Source organism: Maylandia zebra, linkage group LG15, assembly GCF_041146795.1.
Source record: "Maylandia zebra isolate NMK-2024a linkage group LG15, Mzebra_GT3a, whole genome shotgun sequence".
NCBI lineage: Eukaryota > Metazoa > Chordata > Actinopteri > Cichliformes > Cichlidae > Maylandia > Maylandia zebra.
Genome location: NC_135181.1, coordinates 34,417,035 through 34,431,875, shown reverse-complemented (window position 1 = coordinate 34,431,875; position 14,841 = coordinate 34,417,035). Strand labels below are relative to the sequence as shown.

The window sequence follows — 14,841 nt, the reverse complement described above, 5'->3', positions numbered from 1 at the left end:
ACATCTGGTTGAATTCAGGTGTTTAAATCCGCAGGGAACAGCAGGTCAGCTGATCACAGCCTGTACACTAAGAATATCTACTGGAGGTCTCAATAGAAATTATTGTAAATTGTAATTCTTTCCCTATGCTGAGCCATTAAAACTGATTTTGGGGTTCATGTAGATTGTGTTTGTCTTTTTGTGATTGATTCCACAGATTCAGTCACTTTCTTTACTACACTCAAACAACCAAGAGTCCAAAATGAACCCCATGCTAACACAAAGCCAGCAGAGAACAATCTGCGCTCAGCTGAGAAGAGTCAAACTACAGCTGCTGTACAAGGCCAGCATCCACGGCTTCACCGGTGCAGCATTTCACCAAAGATGTGACAACCGCTCTCCCACTGTGTCTGTGGGCTACAACAACTCTGGTTTTGTGTTTGGAGGCTACACCAAACAACCTTTTAGTCAGTCTGGACAGTACGTGAATGATGATCAGGCTTTTCTTTTTACATTTAATGGTGAAAACCTCATCAAATATCCAGTTACTAATCCTACATATGCAGTGAGAATGATAGCTAACTCCGGGCCTTATTTTGGAGGAGATTTGGTTCTTGTCAATGGAAGCCAAGCAGTAACGTACAGCAATCCAGGAAATTATTACAACTTCCCTGCTGCAGAGATGCATGGCAATGATCTCAACCTGACTGAGTGTGAAATCTACCAAGTGGAGGGTAAGTGTAACATAAGGCATCATGTAATCATTTAGCTGTTGCAGATAAGTGTTGATAAATTAGATATATCACAGTACAAATACTACAATATGCCAACACCCAAGCATGATTACTAACAGACCTGCCGAATAATGAAATCTCTTAATTTAAAGATGTCTGAAAAAATGAAGTAAGCTAAAAGATCTCAAAAAGCAAAACATCACAAAACAATAAAGAAACTTGAGAAACAAAGTCAGTGACATCTAAAGTTGGGGACTTGAGTGAACCATATATATATATATATATATATATATATATATATATATATATATATATATATATATATACAACTGATATAAAACTAACACAACATTTCATAATAAGAACATGAAACCAACAGTCAAACTGTTAGGGTCCCTGGGTCGTTGACCCAGTGTTTTGTGTTTTTGGTTCTTTGATTTTGTTATTTCATTATATTCTAGCTTTGCTTTATGGGTTTTAGGATTATTCTTAGTTTAGGTTCTCTGCGTGGGGTTTGGTTAGAGTTTTAGTGTTCTGATTTTCTGTCTGTGTTCCATGTTGCTGTCTCCCCTTTCTGCTGTATCCCCACATCCAGTCAGTGTCTGTGTCTGCCCTGGTCCCACGTCTGTTCCCTTTGTTATAGTGCCTGCCCGTGAGTCTGTGTTATGTTTCCTGTTTTACTTTGAAAGTCCATGTCTGATGTTAATGTGTCTGGTTTTGCTTCCCCTTGTCTCGTTAGGCCTGATTTGCCCCAGCTGTGTTTCCCTCCTGTTACTCATTTCCTGATTGCTCCCTCTGTGTATTTAAGCCCTGTGTTTCTCTGTGTCTGTGTCGTGATCTACTGTTTATTTTGCTGTGTGTTTTGCCCAGCCACTGGTGTTAGTTTATTTTGACTTTTTTCCAGTTATGTTATGTTTGAGTTCAGCATTAAAGCTGTTTTGGTTTAAGTTTCTCTCTGGAGTCTGCATCTTGGGTCCCATTCCTGTCTGCACACAGCCGTCACCTAACACAAACATGGTGGTGGCATTGTGATGGTGTAGGAATGCTTTTGCTGCTTTTACTTCAAGACCGTAAACAGTATAATCCATCAATTATACTGTTTTCATAATTGATGGAACCACAAGTTCAGCTCCCTACCAGAAAATCCTGAAAGAGAATGCCAGTCATCAGCTCATGCCATGAAGCTCAAGCATATTTAGGTTAGCAGGGGAAAAACAGCAAGTCCATGTCTAAATGACTCAAAGCAAAATGAAGGCTTGGGATTAGCCCAGTATGTATCTGCAGATCTAGAGAGTTGAATTTAATGTCTTTACTAAATTCAATAACATTACTGTATCATTTCACTTTTATCTTTAAGAAAGCACTGAACTTGAGAGGCCATGGAGGACTGTAACCTGGGAATCTAAGTAAGTCTGATGGAGCCAACATCCAGTCTGATGCTTTATGCACAACATATTTTAAAGAGTTTGATCGGGGGAAAAGCAATAATCTATTTTTGAACTGAATGCAGTTACATTATCCACACTTTATGACAAACAAGCTATATTTGAATGTCATACTCTACAAAGTATTTAAGGTGGCATTCCTGCAAAATACTATGCAATACTGTTTACCATGTTACCATGTTTTGTTTTGGCTTTACACTAAAAATTACTGTTATATTCAAAATTTCTTCACATTCAAAATGTTACCATTATTCATCTCCTTGTTTTGTACAGGAAGAGGACGGAGCTGATTGAGAGCATTAAAAGCTACAAACCCACAGTCAGCTCTGTGACCCAGCCTCGGGTTTTGCTCATTGGACCAGTCGGAGCTGGAAAGTCCAGCTTCTTTAACTCTGTCAACTCTGTATTCAGAGGCCACGTCACCAGCCAGGCCATCTCTGGCTCCTCCTCCACCAGCCTCACCACACAGGTCTGTGTCTGCTGTCTGATGATTTCCACTTATTGTGACTGATTTCAGTGGTCTGTCACTCATTCTCATTGTACTGTAAACAGTTTCGCTCCTACTCTGTGAAAGCTGGACGTGAAGGGAAACCTCTGCCAATAATCTTGTGTGATACCATGGGACTGGAGGAGACCAAAGGGGCGGGGCTTGACATAGACGATCTGAGCAGCATCCTCAAAGGTCACCTGCCAGACCGTTATCAGGTGCTACAGTACATCACGGGACACTGAATGTATGAAACACTTATTTGTCAGCAGTCGACTCAAACTGTGTCTCTGTTTCTCCTCAAATGTGTCATTTAGTTCAACCCTTCAGCTCCTCTGCATCCTGAGGCCCACGGCTATCGCACATCTCCTGGACTCAAGGACAAGATCCACTGTGTGGCCTATGTTATTGATGCTTCCAAGGTCTCCGTCATGCCCACAGGGCTGGAGGAGAAGCTGGATGCTATCCGCAGAAAGGTCAACCTAATCGGTCAGTGCCTGAGGTTTTGTCATATCTTTGGGGGATTAGACAGTTTATGTGTAAAACAAATGAAGACAAAAATGCAATAATGTAAAAATCACTGAAAATCAGTTTTTATCTGTGCAAATTAGTATATTATGTGTTGAAATTGGAAATTTTTTCCCTTTTTAACAAAAAAAAAAAGCTATAGGTGGACCAGTTTAACAGCCATGCATGGACTGTAGACAGGCAGAAATGAGCTTAATGGAAAACAAGCCTTTATTGAGACTGATTGCAAAAGTACAAAGTAATCAAAAAGGAAAATAACACAGGAGGAAGGGTATGTCAGGAGACAGGAAGTAACTAAATGTAAGAGAAGAAGAGTGACTGGCACAATAAGATGGAAAGTACAGAATACAAAGATGCAGATTTCACACACAGACAGGGAGACAAGACTGACTACATACAGGGGACTCTAGGGAGGATGCACAGATGAGACTAAGACAGACTGGACACGAAAGGAAACGAATTTAAACAGAGAACGTGTAACTACAAACATGATTAACTAAACTTGGAAAATTCACAGCACGACAGAACTCTGCACAAGTGAGCCGGAATCATGACAGCAATTTTCAACTTCATTTCATATCTTAAACAACTCAAAGAATTTGGATATTCCAATAACAATCCAATAGAAATCATTATGTCAAAGTGATCTTCCTGCTCATTTTGTTTCCAGGTATTCCTCAGCTGGTCCTCCTCACTAAAGTAGATGAAGCCTGTCCACTGGTGAAAGAGGATGTGAGAAACATTTATAAGAGTGGCTACATTAAAGATGTGGTAAGCATTTTTTACTTTTTTTAAACTGCTTTTTTTTAATTTATTTTTTATTAATAAACATTTTATATGAGGGTAGTAATACTTTTCCCCCTGTGTTCTGTCATACAGATGCAGGAGGTCGGCTCTCGGCTCGGTGTGCCGTTGTCCTGTGTTGTTCCGTTGAAGAACTACAGCGAGGAGCTGGAGTTGGACATGAATTGTGACATCCTGTTGCTCAGCGCCGTCATCCAGATGCTTCGCTTTGTTGATAATTACTTTGATGAGCTCAGTGACCGAATGAGCAACATGCAAACCAAAGACTAAGAGAAGACTGAGGAGATGATGTAATAGTCTGAGCAGCTGATGACATTTCCTTTAAAATGATTCAATCATGTACCTGCAGGTGATCCTACTGAGTACTAGTTCCCTGTGTTAACTGGGTTACTTGAAAGGCAGAAATTAGAAGCTAAACTACAAATTAGAAGCCTTCTTATATTGTGGGTATTGGGAGATATAGTATCTGTACTTTGTGAACATCCAGTTTCTCCCTTCAAAATTTTGGTGAACTGGTTCTTAATTTGAGCTCAGCAACAGAAAATAATGACATTAAAGGTCATCAGTCTCAAGATAATAAATTATTTTGAACATTTTTATTACCTCCTTTTTTCCATGTAGCTGAATATTTCATCACAAGTTAATAGATTTAATAAACTAAATTACTGTTTACTGTGTCAGAACCAGACACGGGGAAACTGCATTCAGCTTTTATGCTTCATATATCCGGAACAAACTCCCAGAAAGCCTCAGATCAGCTGAAACACTCAGTTTATTTAAATCCAGGTTGAAGACTCACCTGTTCTCAGCTGCATTTGAATAAAACACCAAATCCACACTTTAAACTTACATTTCAAAACTTACATTTTAACTACTGATTTTATCTACTGTTCTGATTTTATCTACTGTTTTTTTTTTATCAATTTTAAATCATGCTTTTTATTGTTTTTATTTTTTAATGTCTCTGTAAAGCACTCTGAATCACCTTGTTGTTGAATTGTGCTATATAAATAAACTTGCCTTGCCTTAACAACCCCGACTCCTACATGATGTTTTGGTTTAACATGAAATATTTCAGCACCCTGTGTAATTTTTTGCCTGCAAGGTGCACACATGCACACAAGAGAAACACTCAGTATAGCAGTACTATTTTTGGGGCAAGTTGCATCTGGCTTTTGGAATTGAATTTCTGCATACAAAATAAACAAAATGTAACTTTATTGTACTCAAAATGGTGCAAACACAACAACACACAACAACACTCAAACACAAACATTTGTGGCATCAATAAAAGGTATGTATTTATAGCTTTTTCTCTTTGTAACGTGACCTTGGGTTTTAGAAAGGCACCCTCAAATAAAATGTATTATTATTATTTCCAGAGTTTAACAATCAACACCTGTGTTAAAATCTGAAATGCCCGTGGAGTTGATTTAAAATCTGCTCTGGCACATTTTTAGGAGTTGCTACTTAAAACAAGGAAAAAACAAACAGGAAAATAGGAAGATGAAAACCTTCAGTAACATGAGCAGAGATCATCAAGAGCCCGAAGGAAGACCACAAGAAGGGAGCAGAGTGTAGGCTCTTAGGGCAAAGCTGACAGTATCAGACAGTTCAGTTAGTCGATAGCAACACACACAGAAAGCACACATAGGATTGGTCACAGTCCAAAGGATGGTTTTCTTATCAGCACCTACACTGTAGCTTATCAGTAAATGATTTACTCAGATGGGCCACGATGATGGGTAATGATTTCCAGGTTTATGGTTAAAACTATGACGTATGCGTTCAGGCTAAATGAAACTAGGGGCGTCTCCCATTTTGACCTCAGGACTTCCAGACCATACTCAGAACAGATGTTACTGTATACTGTGCTAAGCTTGTTTCTGTGCTGCCATGATTAGTGCCTCTGTGCAGTCCAGCTTTGTCCAGCCACTGGTAGGATTTCTGGATGTCAGCCACCTCCTCTATCTGCCGGTGGTACATACCGTGCAGGGGCCTCTCCTTCCATGATGGTTCCTCCTCTTGGTCCTCTTCTTTCTTGGGTTTCTGCTGCCTGAGGTATTCAGTAAGCAGGGGGTTGGTTGTGGCCATCTTCCTTATGTACTCACAGATTTTCTTTGTTTTATCCTCTGATGATGGTTCTGACACTCACTAGTCCCCGGTTTCCTTCCGTCCTTCCACTTAGCGTACAGTCTTAGGGTGCTGGACTTGGGGTGAAACCCTCCAGCTCCAGGAGCATCCTGGTCTTGATGTCAGTGGCTTCTATCTCCTACTTTGGCCAACTTATTAATCCAGCAGGGTACCTGATCACAAGCAGGGTATAGGTGTTTGATATCCTGGATTGCGTTCTTTCCATTCAGCTGACTCCTGAGGACTTGCCTGATCCTCTGCAGGTATTGGGTGATTGCGACTTTCCTAGCGGCCTCTTTATGGTTCCCATTTCTGACCACCTTCTCTTTGTTACCATCCGACTACGTTTCTCTCCAGTCATTCCAATGTTGTTGCTTATATCCTCATATCCTCGTGATGTGGATCAGTAAGTCGATGTCTCATTCACTCTTGGCATATGGCTTGATAACCCCTGCAGACACACACACACACACACACACACACACACACACACACACACACACACACACGTTCTCCTTGTCCTCCTCTGTCTTCAGCCAACAGTAACTCAGCTTCCACCAGCGCCCTGTTGGCCAAAGCACCGCAGTGAGTTGTTGTTAACCTGCTATGGAAATCTCATTTTTAAATATTCTCATGAAAGTTGTCGATTTTGCCCATCGGTGTCCTGCTTAGCTCAACATCTCGAGCAATGGAATTCATTTTCTAAATTGTTTTTCTTCTCTTAAAAAAATGTACAAGATTATCTAAACAAACTGACACTTTAATTTCATTATTATTAATTAATTATTATTTTACAACTATAAGATCCTATAGTAAGTTTTGTACTGTTCTCATCTGAGACGGTATGTTCCATTCCTTTTTCAGAGGGCTGGAGAAATTGTGCACTGGAAAAGGTTAATGGACTTTCATTTTTAGCATTAATTAGTTTAAAACATTGATTGGTAAACGCTGCTGTTGTAGCTATATATTTAGCATGCATAAATTGTGTCCTGTTTGTGAAACTTGCAGCAGTTTTAGTATCTCTAACGTCATACCAATATAATGATTATCATTGCAATAACAGTGTTTGCACACAGGGTGGAGCTGAGCGACCAAGACAGATGAACCAATAGCTACTTCGCTTGTTGCCACAGATGCAGGCTGGATCTCTCGTCAGGATTCCTCTGATTCCTCAGCTCCTGCAGAACCACAAAATATGAACTGCATAGAGATATTTGATTTCCATCTTGTGTTCAAAGGATTTATTGAATATCACCATCAAAAGGGGCGTGTCCTTCCTGGGCTGGGAAGACAGGGTCAAGTTTATTTATGTAGCACATTTGCTAAACAATGTAAAATGCAACTAAAATAAGTGAAATGCACAACAATGATGCAATAAAATATAAAAGAGAAAGAATAATGCAATAAGTCAATTAAAAACAACAACAACAACAACAACTAAGGCTGGTGAAACCAAAATGTTTTGCTGCTCAAAGTCAGACCATACGGAAGTGTTTCTGTTTTAAAAGTTCAGTGTGCAGAAAAAATGTTCTTAATTTTGCTGTTGTTTGAAGCAGGTAATGTATCTTAAGAATTTACTTGTGTATGTTCACGAGAATGCATGAGGCGTAGTATCAAGAGAGCTGTGGTATAAGACTGGATTTGACTGTGTCTGTTATTATATGCGTTTCTCAATTGTAACAACATCCTTGAGGATTTTGTGCCTACAAAATGATCTTTTTTTGGTTTTTAAAAATAAGACTCAAGTCAATATTTGCGTTTCAATGCAATTTAAACAGGAAATGTAATCAGTCTTGTACAACAGCATGCTCTCTTTTATTTCTCAAAAACTTTAATTAATAAAGCTAAAACTCTTAATAAATTTATTTTTTTTATTATAAGAATGATCTTTATCAGTCAAATTGTTATTCATTAAAACTTACTACACTCACCGTTTTGTTAATTAGGTAAAATTACAGTAGATTAAGACAATCACACATATGTGTTTCAAACCTGCCATCATTGAGATGCACAGGTTGTCTTTAGAGAGCTGAGGTTACACGTGGCATCATCTTGTGTTCTCTCTTCCATCTCCATTATTATCTGAATAATATTAAGGGAAAGGCTGACTTGTAAGTGAGGGAGGAGATAGGTAGGCCTATTGCGAACAGGCTTAACAGGTTAAACCTGTCATTACGTCGGAGTACTGCTGACGTATTGGTGGTAACATTTTGTTGTTGTTTTTCCTGAAATTAATACTCATAGTTTTCTAGATCAGACTAGGACCGAATGTAGGAAAATAAATCATTAACCCCACAGAGAAGTTGAAGTTGTAGTTTCTGCCATTGTTACTTTTAGATATTTTAAACTGAAAGGAGAGGCGCCACAAAGCACAGGCTTTAGCAACACTGCACGTAAGGGGTTCAGGACATCCAGTTTCACTTGCACAGCGCGCAGACGGCTGTCACACGTGTAATCTGCGCAACCACGATCCCCGCTCGGTTTCTAACCACAGCAGGTAAGACTGAAAATATTAAAGAGCTGCATGATTTTCAGAACTTTGTAAAAAAAAAAAAAATGTATGCGCTGGTTTTTGTTGTTGTGTGGAAGCATTGTGTTAAACTGACTTTAACACAATGCCCAGTAGGTTATTACTCCGACTTTTCATTTGAGCTTGTGGATACACTTTTTAAAAATATAACAAAAATGGTCTGTATTTATATAGCGCTTTACTAGTGCCTAAGGACCCCAAAGCGCTTTACATATCCAGTCATCCACCCATCCATTCACACACACTGGTAATAGCAAGCTACATTGTAGCCACAGCCACCCTGGGGCGCACTGACAGAGGCGAGGCTGCCGGACACTGGCGCCACCGGGCCCTCTGACCACCACCAGTAGGCAACGAGTGAAGTGTCTTGCCCAAGGACACAACGACCGAGACTATCCAAGCCGGGGCTCGAACCGGCAACCTTCACGATTACAATGCGAACGCCCAACTCTTGAGCCACGATCGCCGCAGCCCCAAAAGTACAAAGCGATACCTTAAGAAAGTGCAACGAGTACATCTGTGTTAAACTCATGATATTAGTGGAACGTTTGGCACAGTTTATAAGCTGGGTGTGTCTAATCCTTTTGACAGTTTTTTTTTGGCTGTTCCCCAATTCATTGGCTGCATTCTTCGAAAGCGGCACAGCAAACCATCCAGGCCAAAATTCGCCACTTTTCCAACCGTTTTTAATAACGGTGTTTTCGGCTGCGGCGCCCAGTGACAGCTGTGTCGGAATTTTCTTAAAATAATGCAGGGCCCTCCCCATGGTTCTCTCAACTGCTTAATTTAAACTCCAAATACCCAATCAAAGAGGAAGAAATTCATCCCAAACCCACTTTGTTGCAAAGCGACTGTCCAAGTTTGCCTACTTCATCTATTGACACTGGCACCACTGACTAACAATGAGCCGTGAGGTCATTCCCCAACTCTCTGTGAATGTTACTCATGGCCATTTATCAGTGATCATGACAATTTGTTTATTGTTTATTATTTGTGATATTTAACTGAACTCACAGCCCATTGTTCACTCAGTAACATCAGCCTGTTTAATCTTCTGATTGTTTTCCATTTTTGGAAAAATTATTTTTCTCACCCAATAATTGATTCACTTTAGCCTTAATTTGAAGTGAAACATACAAAATGATCACATCTTTCTGGTTTATTTTTAGCTATCACTACATGATGTTGCCCAGACAGGTTAAATATATTAATATTTGTCTCTGAGACAATCATAGAGGTATAAAGTCTTATAGAAAAAAATAATGTACTGAAATGGAATATTTGAGACAACTGAGTTGAATTCAAATTCAAATCAAATTCAAATTTTATTTGTCACATACACAGTCATACACAGTACGATATGCAGTGAAATGCTTAGACAACTGCTCGTGACCTAAAGAAAAAAAGACTATGAATAGGATAGGAATTCCACCACTGGTCATTTTTTAAAAAGTATATTTCTCAGATGCATCACACCTATGAAACATCTCAATTTGCTCCGGTAAAAGTAAATCAAATGAGAGAAAGATTTTCAGTCAATCATACTCTCCACCATGGCTGTAGTTGCTACCAGAGCCGTTGAAAGGAACAGTTACAAAACCCCCAAAAATGTTAGCTCACCACTTTATGATGGTTTTTTATTATTTGTTTGTGTGTTTCAAATAGGCTTCTTGGATTAAAGATAACAAGATTTGAACTATGAACCCCAGACTAACACAAAGCCAGCAGAGAACAATCTGCGCTCAGCTGAGAAGATTCAAACTAAAGCTGCTGTACAAGGCCAGCATCCACGGCTTCACCGGTGCAGCATTTCACCAAAGATGTGACAATCGCTCTCCCACTGTGTCTGTGGGCTACAACAACTCTGGTTTTGTGTTTGGAGGCTACACCAAACAACCTTTTAGTCAGTCTGGACAGTACGTGAATGATGATCAGGCTTTTCTTTTTACATTTAATGGTGAAAACCTCATCAAATATCCAGTTACTAATCCTACATATGCAGTGAGAATGACGGCTAACTCTGGGCCTTATTTTGGAGAAGATTTGGTTCTTGTCAATGGAAGCAAAGCAGTAACGTACAGCAATCCAGGAAATTATTACAACTTCCCTGCTGCAGAGATGCATGGCAATGATCTCAACATGACTGAGTGTGAAGTCTACGAAGTGGAGGGTAAGTTGTAAAAAAAAATCATGTTGTTTTTTTTAGATGTTGCAGTTGATAAATTTCTTATATAATAACAGAACTAGTAGTTCACTAAAACTGTACTACATTAATATTTTTGGATTTGGGCACCAATTTAAAATCACAAATAAACTTACTGGTTTCTTTAACAGGAACCACTGAACTTGAAAGGGCATGGAGGACTGTAATCTGGGAATCTGAGTAAGTTTAAGGAAGAAACCATCCTGCTTGATCTATTAACATTCCTCGGTTGTGCACAATATCCTTTCTACATTAAATGTAAAGTATACTATTGAATACTTAGCATGATATGGTATACTAAATATTTTAGATTTTGACAGAATCCATGCAAAATATGGAATAAGTGTAACTGCAGCTGCTTCTGTCAAAGAAGTAATATTAGGAAAAATGATTTTACTACTACGACTTCTTCTAAAATGGGAAAAGTTCTTTATTTCCTTGTTTTGTACAGGAAGAGGACGGAGCTGATTGAGAGCATTAAAAGCTACAAACCCACAGTCAGCTCTGTGACCCAGCCTCGGGTTTTGCTCATTGGACCAGTTGGAGCTGGAAAGTCCAGCTTCTTTAACTCTGTCAGCTCTGTATTCAGAGGCCACGTCACCAACCAAGCTATAGCAGGCTCCTCCTCCACCAGCCTCACCACACAGGTCTGTGTCTGCCGTCTGATGATTTCCACTTATTGTGACTGATTTCAGTGGTCTGTCACTCATTCTCATTGTACTGTAAACAGTTTCGCACCTACTCTGTGAAAGATGGGCGTGAAGGGAAACCTCTGCCAATAATCTTGTGTGATACCATGGGACTGGAAGAGACCAAAGGGGCGGGGCTTGACATAGACGATCTGAGCAGCATCCTCAAAGGTCACCTGCCAGAACGTTATCAGGTGCTACATTATATCAGCGGGACACTGAATGTATGAAACACTGATTTGTCAGCAGTCGACTCAAACTGTGTCTCTGTTTCTCCTCAAATGTGTCATTTAGTTCAACCCTTCAGCTCCTCTGCATCCTGAGGCCCACGGCTATCGCACATCTCCTGGACTCAAGGACAAGATCCACTGTGTGGCCTATGTTATTGATGCTTCCAAGGTCTCCATCATGCCCACAGGGCTGGAGGAGAAGCTGGATGCTATCCGCAGAAAGGTCAACTTAATGGGTCAGTAGAGTTGAGTCAACAAGGTTCCTGATAGCGTTATTGCGGCTTCCCACTTCCCACTGTGACAAAGAGAAAGACACATCCACACTCACACTCTCTCTTACACAAACTCACAGACACACACACACACACACAATGTTGATTTATTCACCTGTGTATTTTTGAAGTTTTGTGTTCCAGGTGCAGCATGTTTGTTTTCTTACAGGCGCGGCACTTGGCGATACATCGTGGATCCTTTTATCACACACCCCCCTCCCTTTTTTCCCTGTCTGTCCTGCTTTAGACATTGTCACACTGTATACGACATATTATGTAATAACTGAAATAACACAAATAGATATGAATAAATAAACAGATAAAATAAACGCCTGAACAAGAGGAGCATTTAGATAATTTAGAGATCTGATCTTGAAAAAGCAAAATGTGAAGCACAACACTGCATTCAGATCATTATTATGATTGCAAAAGCTGCCAGATAGGTCAGGATTTAAAGGAGAGAAAAAGCCAATGCTCCCCAAACAATACCTACCTAATTATCAGCCTGTTAAGATGAATGAATGCAAATCATTCAAAACCTGTATTTATCAATGCAAAGAAACATCTCAAATGTTGAAATTTGTCAAATTCTTTTTTTATTCAATAAACAAAAAATATAAAATTGCTAGCAGGCTAGTTTAGAAGCTGGACTTAAACCGTGTTTTTTGTGATTCATGCTGATGTGATTTGAAGGAAGCAGGTCCTCAAATCTCATCTGAATGTTACCATGTGTTTATCCAAAACCTACATAAACACCTGTGAAGATGCCCGTTCCATAACATCACACAATATCATGATCTCTGTATGACATAGATCATGATGTCAATGATTTCAGTAAAACTGGTCACACTACAGAACAATTTCCTCTTCAACACTATTCATCTTAATTTCATCATGATGCAATTCATTATAAAGCCAGGGACAGAGGTAGCAGCAATATTTTGGAACATGATCAGTTACAATAACTGGACAAAGAATATGTGGAAATTATTTAATGGAAAAACTTTTAAAGATCTTCATAAAGACTAGGGAAATATTGCTCAGAACCACTTAAAAAAGATAAATATGAAAATATAGTGAGTGACTCAAGACTCTTGCACAGTGCTGTGATTATTCCAGATACATGATCTTCAGATACTGAAACCTCATTATAAAAACCTAAGGTATTTTACCAGTCATCTTTCTGGTTTGTTTCCAGGTATTCCTCAGCTGGTCCTCCTCACTAAAGTAGATGAAGCCTGCCCACTGGTGAAAGAGGATGTGAGAAATGTTTATAAGAGTGGCTACATTAAGGACGTTGTACGTGCTTTTTATTTTTTTTACTGCTATTGTGGTTAATAATAATAATAATAATAATAATAATAATAATAATAATAATAGTAGTTTTCCTGTGTTGTGTCATACAGGTTCAGGAGGTCGGCTCTCGGCTCGGTGTGCCGTTGTCCTGTGTTGTTCCGGTGAAGAACTACAGCGAGGAGTTGGAGTTGGATATGAATTGTGACATCCTGTTGCTCAGCGCTGTTATTCAGATGTTTCGCTTTGTTGATGATTACTTTGATGAGCTCAGTGACCGAATGAGCAGCATGCAAACCACAGAGCGGAATGAAGTTAAGAAGCAGTTGTACCAACCCGAGTAGCTGATGAATTATGTCTGAAAATGGTTCGTTTACAGCAAAAAAAAAACAACCAAAAACTTTGTTTATTCATCATCAGTGCAAACAATTGAAGTTTCTAATGGCCCTGGGATTTGGTGTTGTTTCTGAGTTATGGATTCTTCTTCATTATTGTGACTTTTGAGTTCCTTGTTATCGTACTGGATTGTGAGTTTTGAGTGACATCACCACGTTTACAGTTTTATTCTGATCATCTTTGAGTTTTGCTTGCTCTCTGTATGACTGCCTTGATTACCTTTTTGTGTGTCTCATAATGAATGTGTCTTATTACCCTCCTGTCTTGGTCCACGCTCAGTCATTCAGTAAATCCAGGAAAGTTGATTCTGTTTCTGTTTGGATTGCTGCTTTATACCTTTTTGAATTTAGTCTATTTTGGAGTTTTGAATCAGCCACAACAAAGGCTCGGCTCTTTCTGAACATTCTGCCTCCATTGTCCTGTATTTGGGTCCTCATTTGCATAATCATAACAAAGCTTTAGTATTCTGTCATTTCAGACACTTTACCCTCACATCAAACTCTGTAGTAATGATACACTAATGAGTAATGGGTTTTTCCTTCAATTAATCATTTTTCAGTTGTTATCATGCCTACTATATTTATATTAGACTGGATGCCTTCATGTAAATGTGACAATTAAATGATTGGTAAAAGTAGAATTTTAAAAAGAAAACATAAAAAAATTCAGGATGTTGGCTTTATAAAATAATTACAGTTATGCATTTTGATAATTATACGTCTTTCATAAATTTGCAGCTCTACACCAACACAGTGGATTTTCAAGCAATTAAGATGTGATTGGAGTGCAGACTTTCAGCTTTATTTAAGCATTTTTCCACAAACTATTACATTAACAGCTTATGAATTAGAGCCGTTTTTATACACACAAAAATTCCCATTTTCAGAGGCACAAAATTAATTGGACTAGTCAGGATTATTTTAAACATGGGGATTGTTTTTAACACTTGGATGAAATCAGTCAATGACTGTCTGAAGACTAGAATCTTTTTATTTTTATTACCAAATGCTCATTCCTCTTTTGAGATATTCTACCAGCCCTTTACTGCTTGTCTGGGGGTCTCTCTCTGTATTCAGTTTTATATTTAATAACTGAAATGCTGACACTGTAAGAAAATT

The 14,841-nt window shown here is 39.0% G+C and overlaps 2 protein-coding genes across 4 annotated transcripts; both read left to right on the top strand.

Moving 5' to 3' along the window:
- Positions 1-235: 235 nt before the first annotated feature.
- Positions 236-4,907, top strand: LOC101478904 (interferon-induced protein 44-like). 2 transcript variants are annotated; one of them, XM_014409309.3, is made up of 7 exons: positions 236-713; positions 2,071-2,119; positions 2,432-2,627; positions 2,711-2,863; positions 2,963-3,134; positions 3,844-3,944; positions 4,053-4,907. In XM_014409309.3, the coding sequence occupies exons 1-7, from the start codon at positions 242-244 to the stop codon at positions 4,245-4,247; spliced, it is 1,338 nt and encodes a 445-aa protein (XP_014264795.3). In that variant the 5' UTR covers positions 236-241; the 3' UTR covers positions 4,248-4,907. The 2 variants fall into 2 exon arrangements, with proteins under 2 accessions (XP_014264795.3, XP_076730699.1); XM_076874584.1 differs by lacking the exon at positions 236-713 and adding an exon at positions 1,584-1,912.
- A 3,394-nt stretch (positions 4,908-8,301) lies between these two features.
- On the top strand, positions 8,302-14,028 carry LOC101479188 (interferon-induced protein 44-like). 2 transcript variants are annotated; one of them, XM_014409313.3, is made up of 8 exons: positions 8,302-8,607; positions 10,306-10,810; positions 10,975-11,023; positions 11,295-11,490; positions 11,574-11,726; positions 11,827-11,998; positions 13,233-13,333; positions 13,441-14,028. In XM_014409313.3, exons 2-8 carry the CDS (start codon positions 10,339-10,341, stop codon positions 13,669-13,671), a joined length of 1,374 nt encoding a protein of 457 aa, XP_014264799.3. In that variant the 5' UTR covers positions 8,302-8,607; positions 10,306-10,338; the 3' UTR covers positions 13,672-14,028. The 2 variants fall into 2 exon arrangements, with proteins under 2 accessions (XP_014264799.3, XP_076730443.1); XM_076874328.1 differs by having other exon boundaries at positions 13,418-13,629.
- Positions 14,029-14,841: the final 813 nt, after the last annotated feature.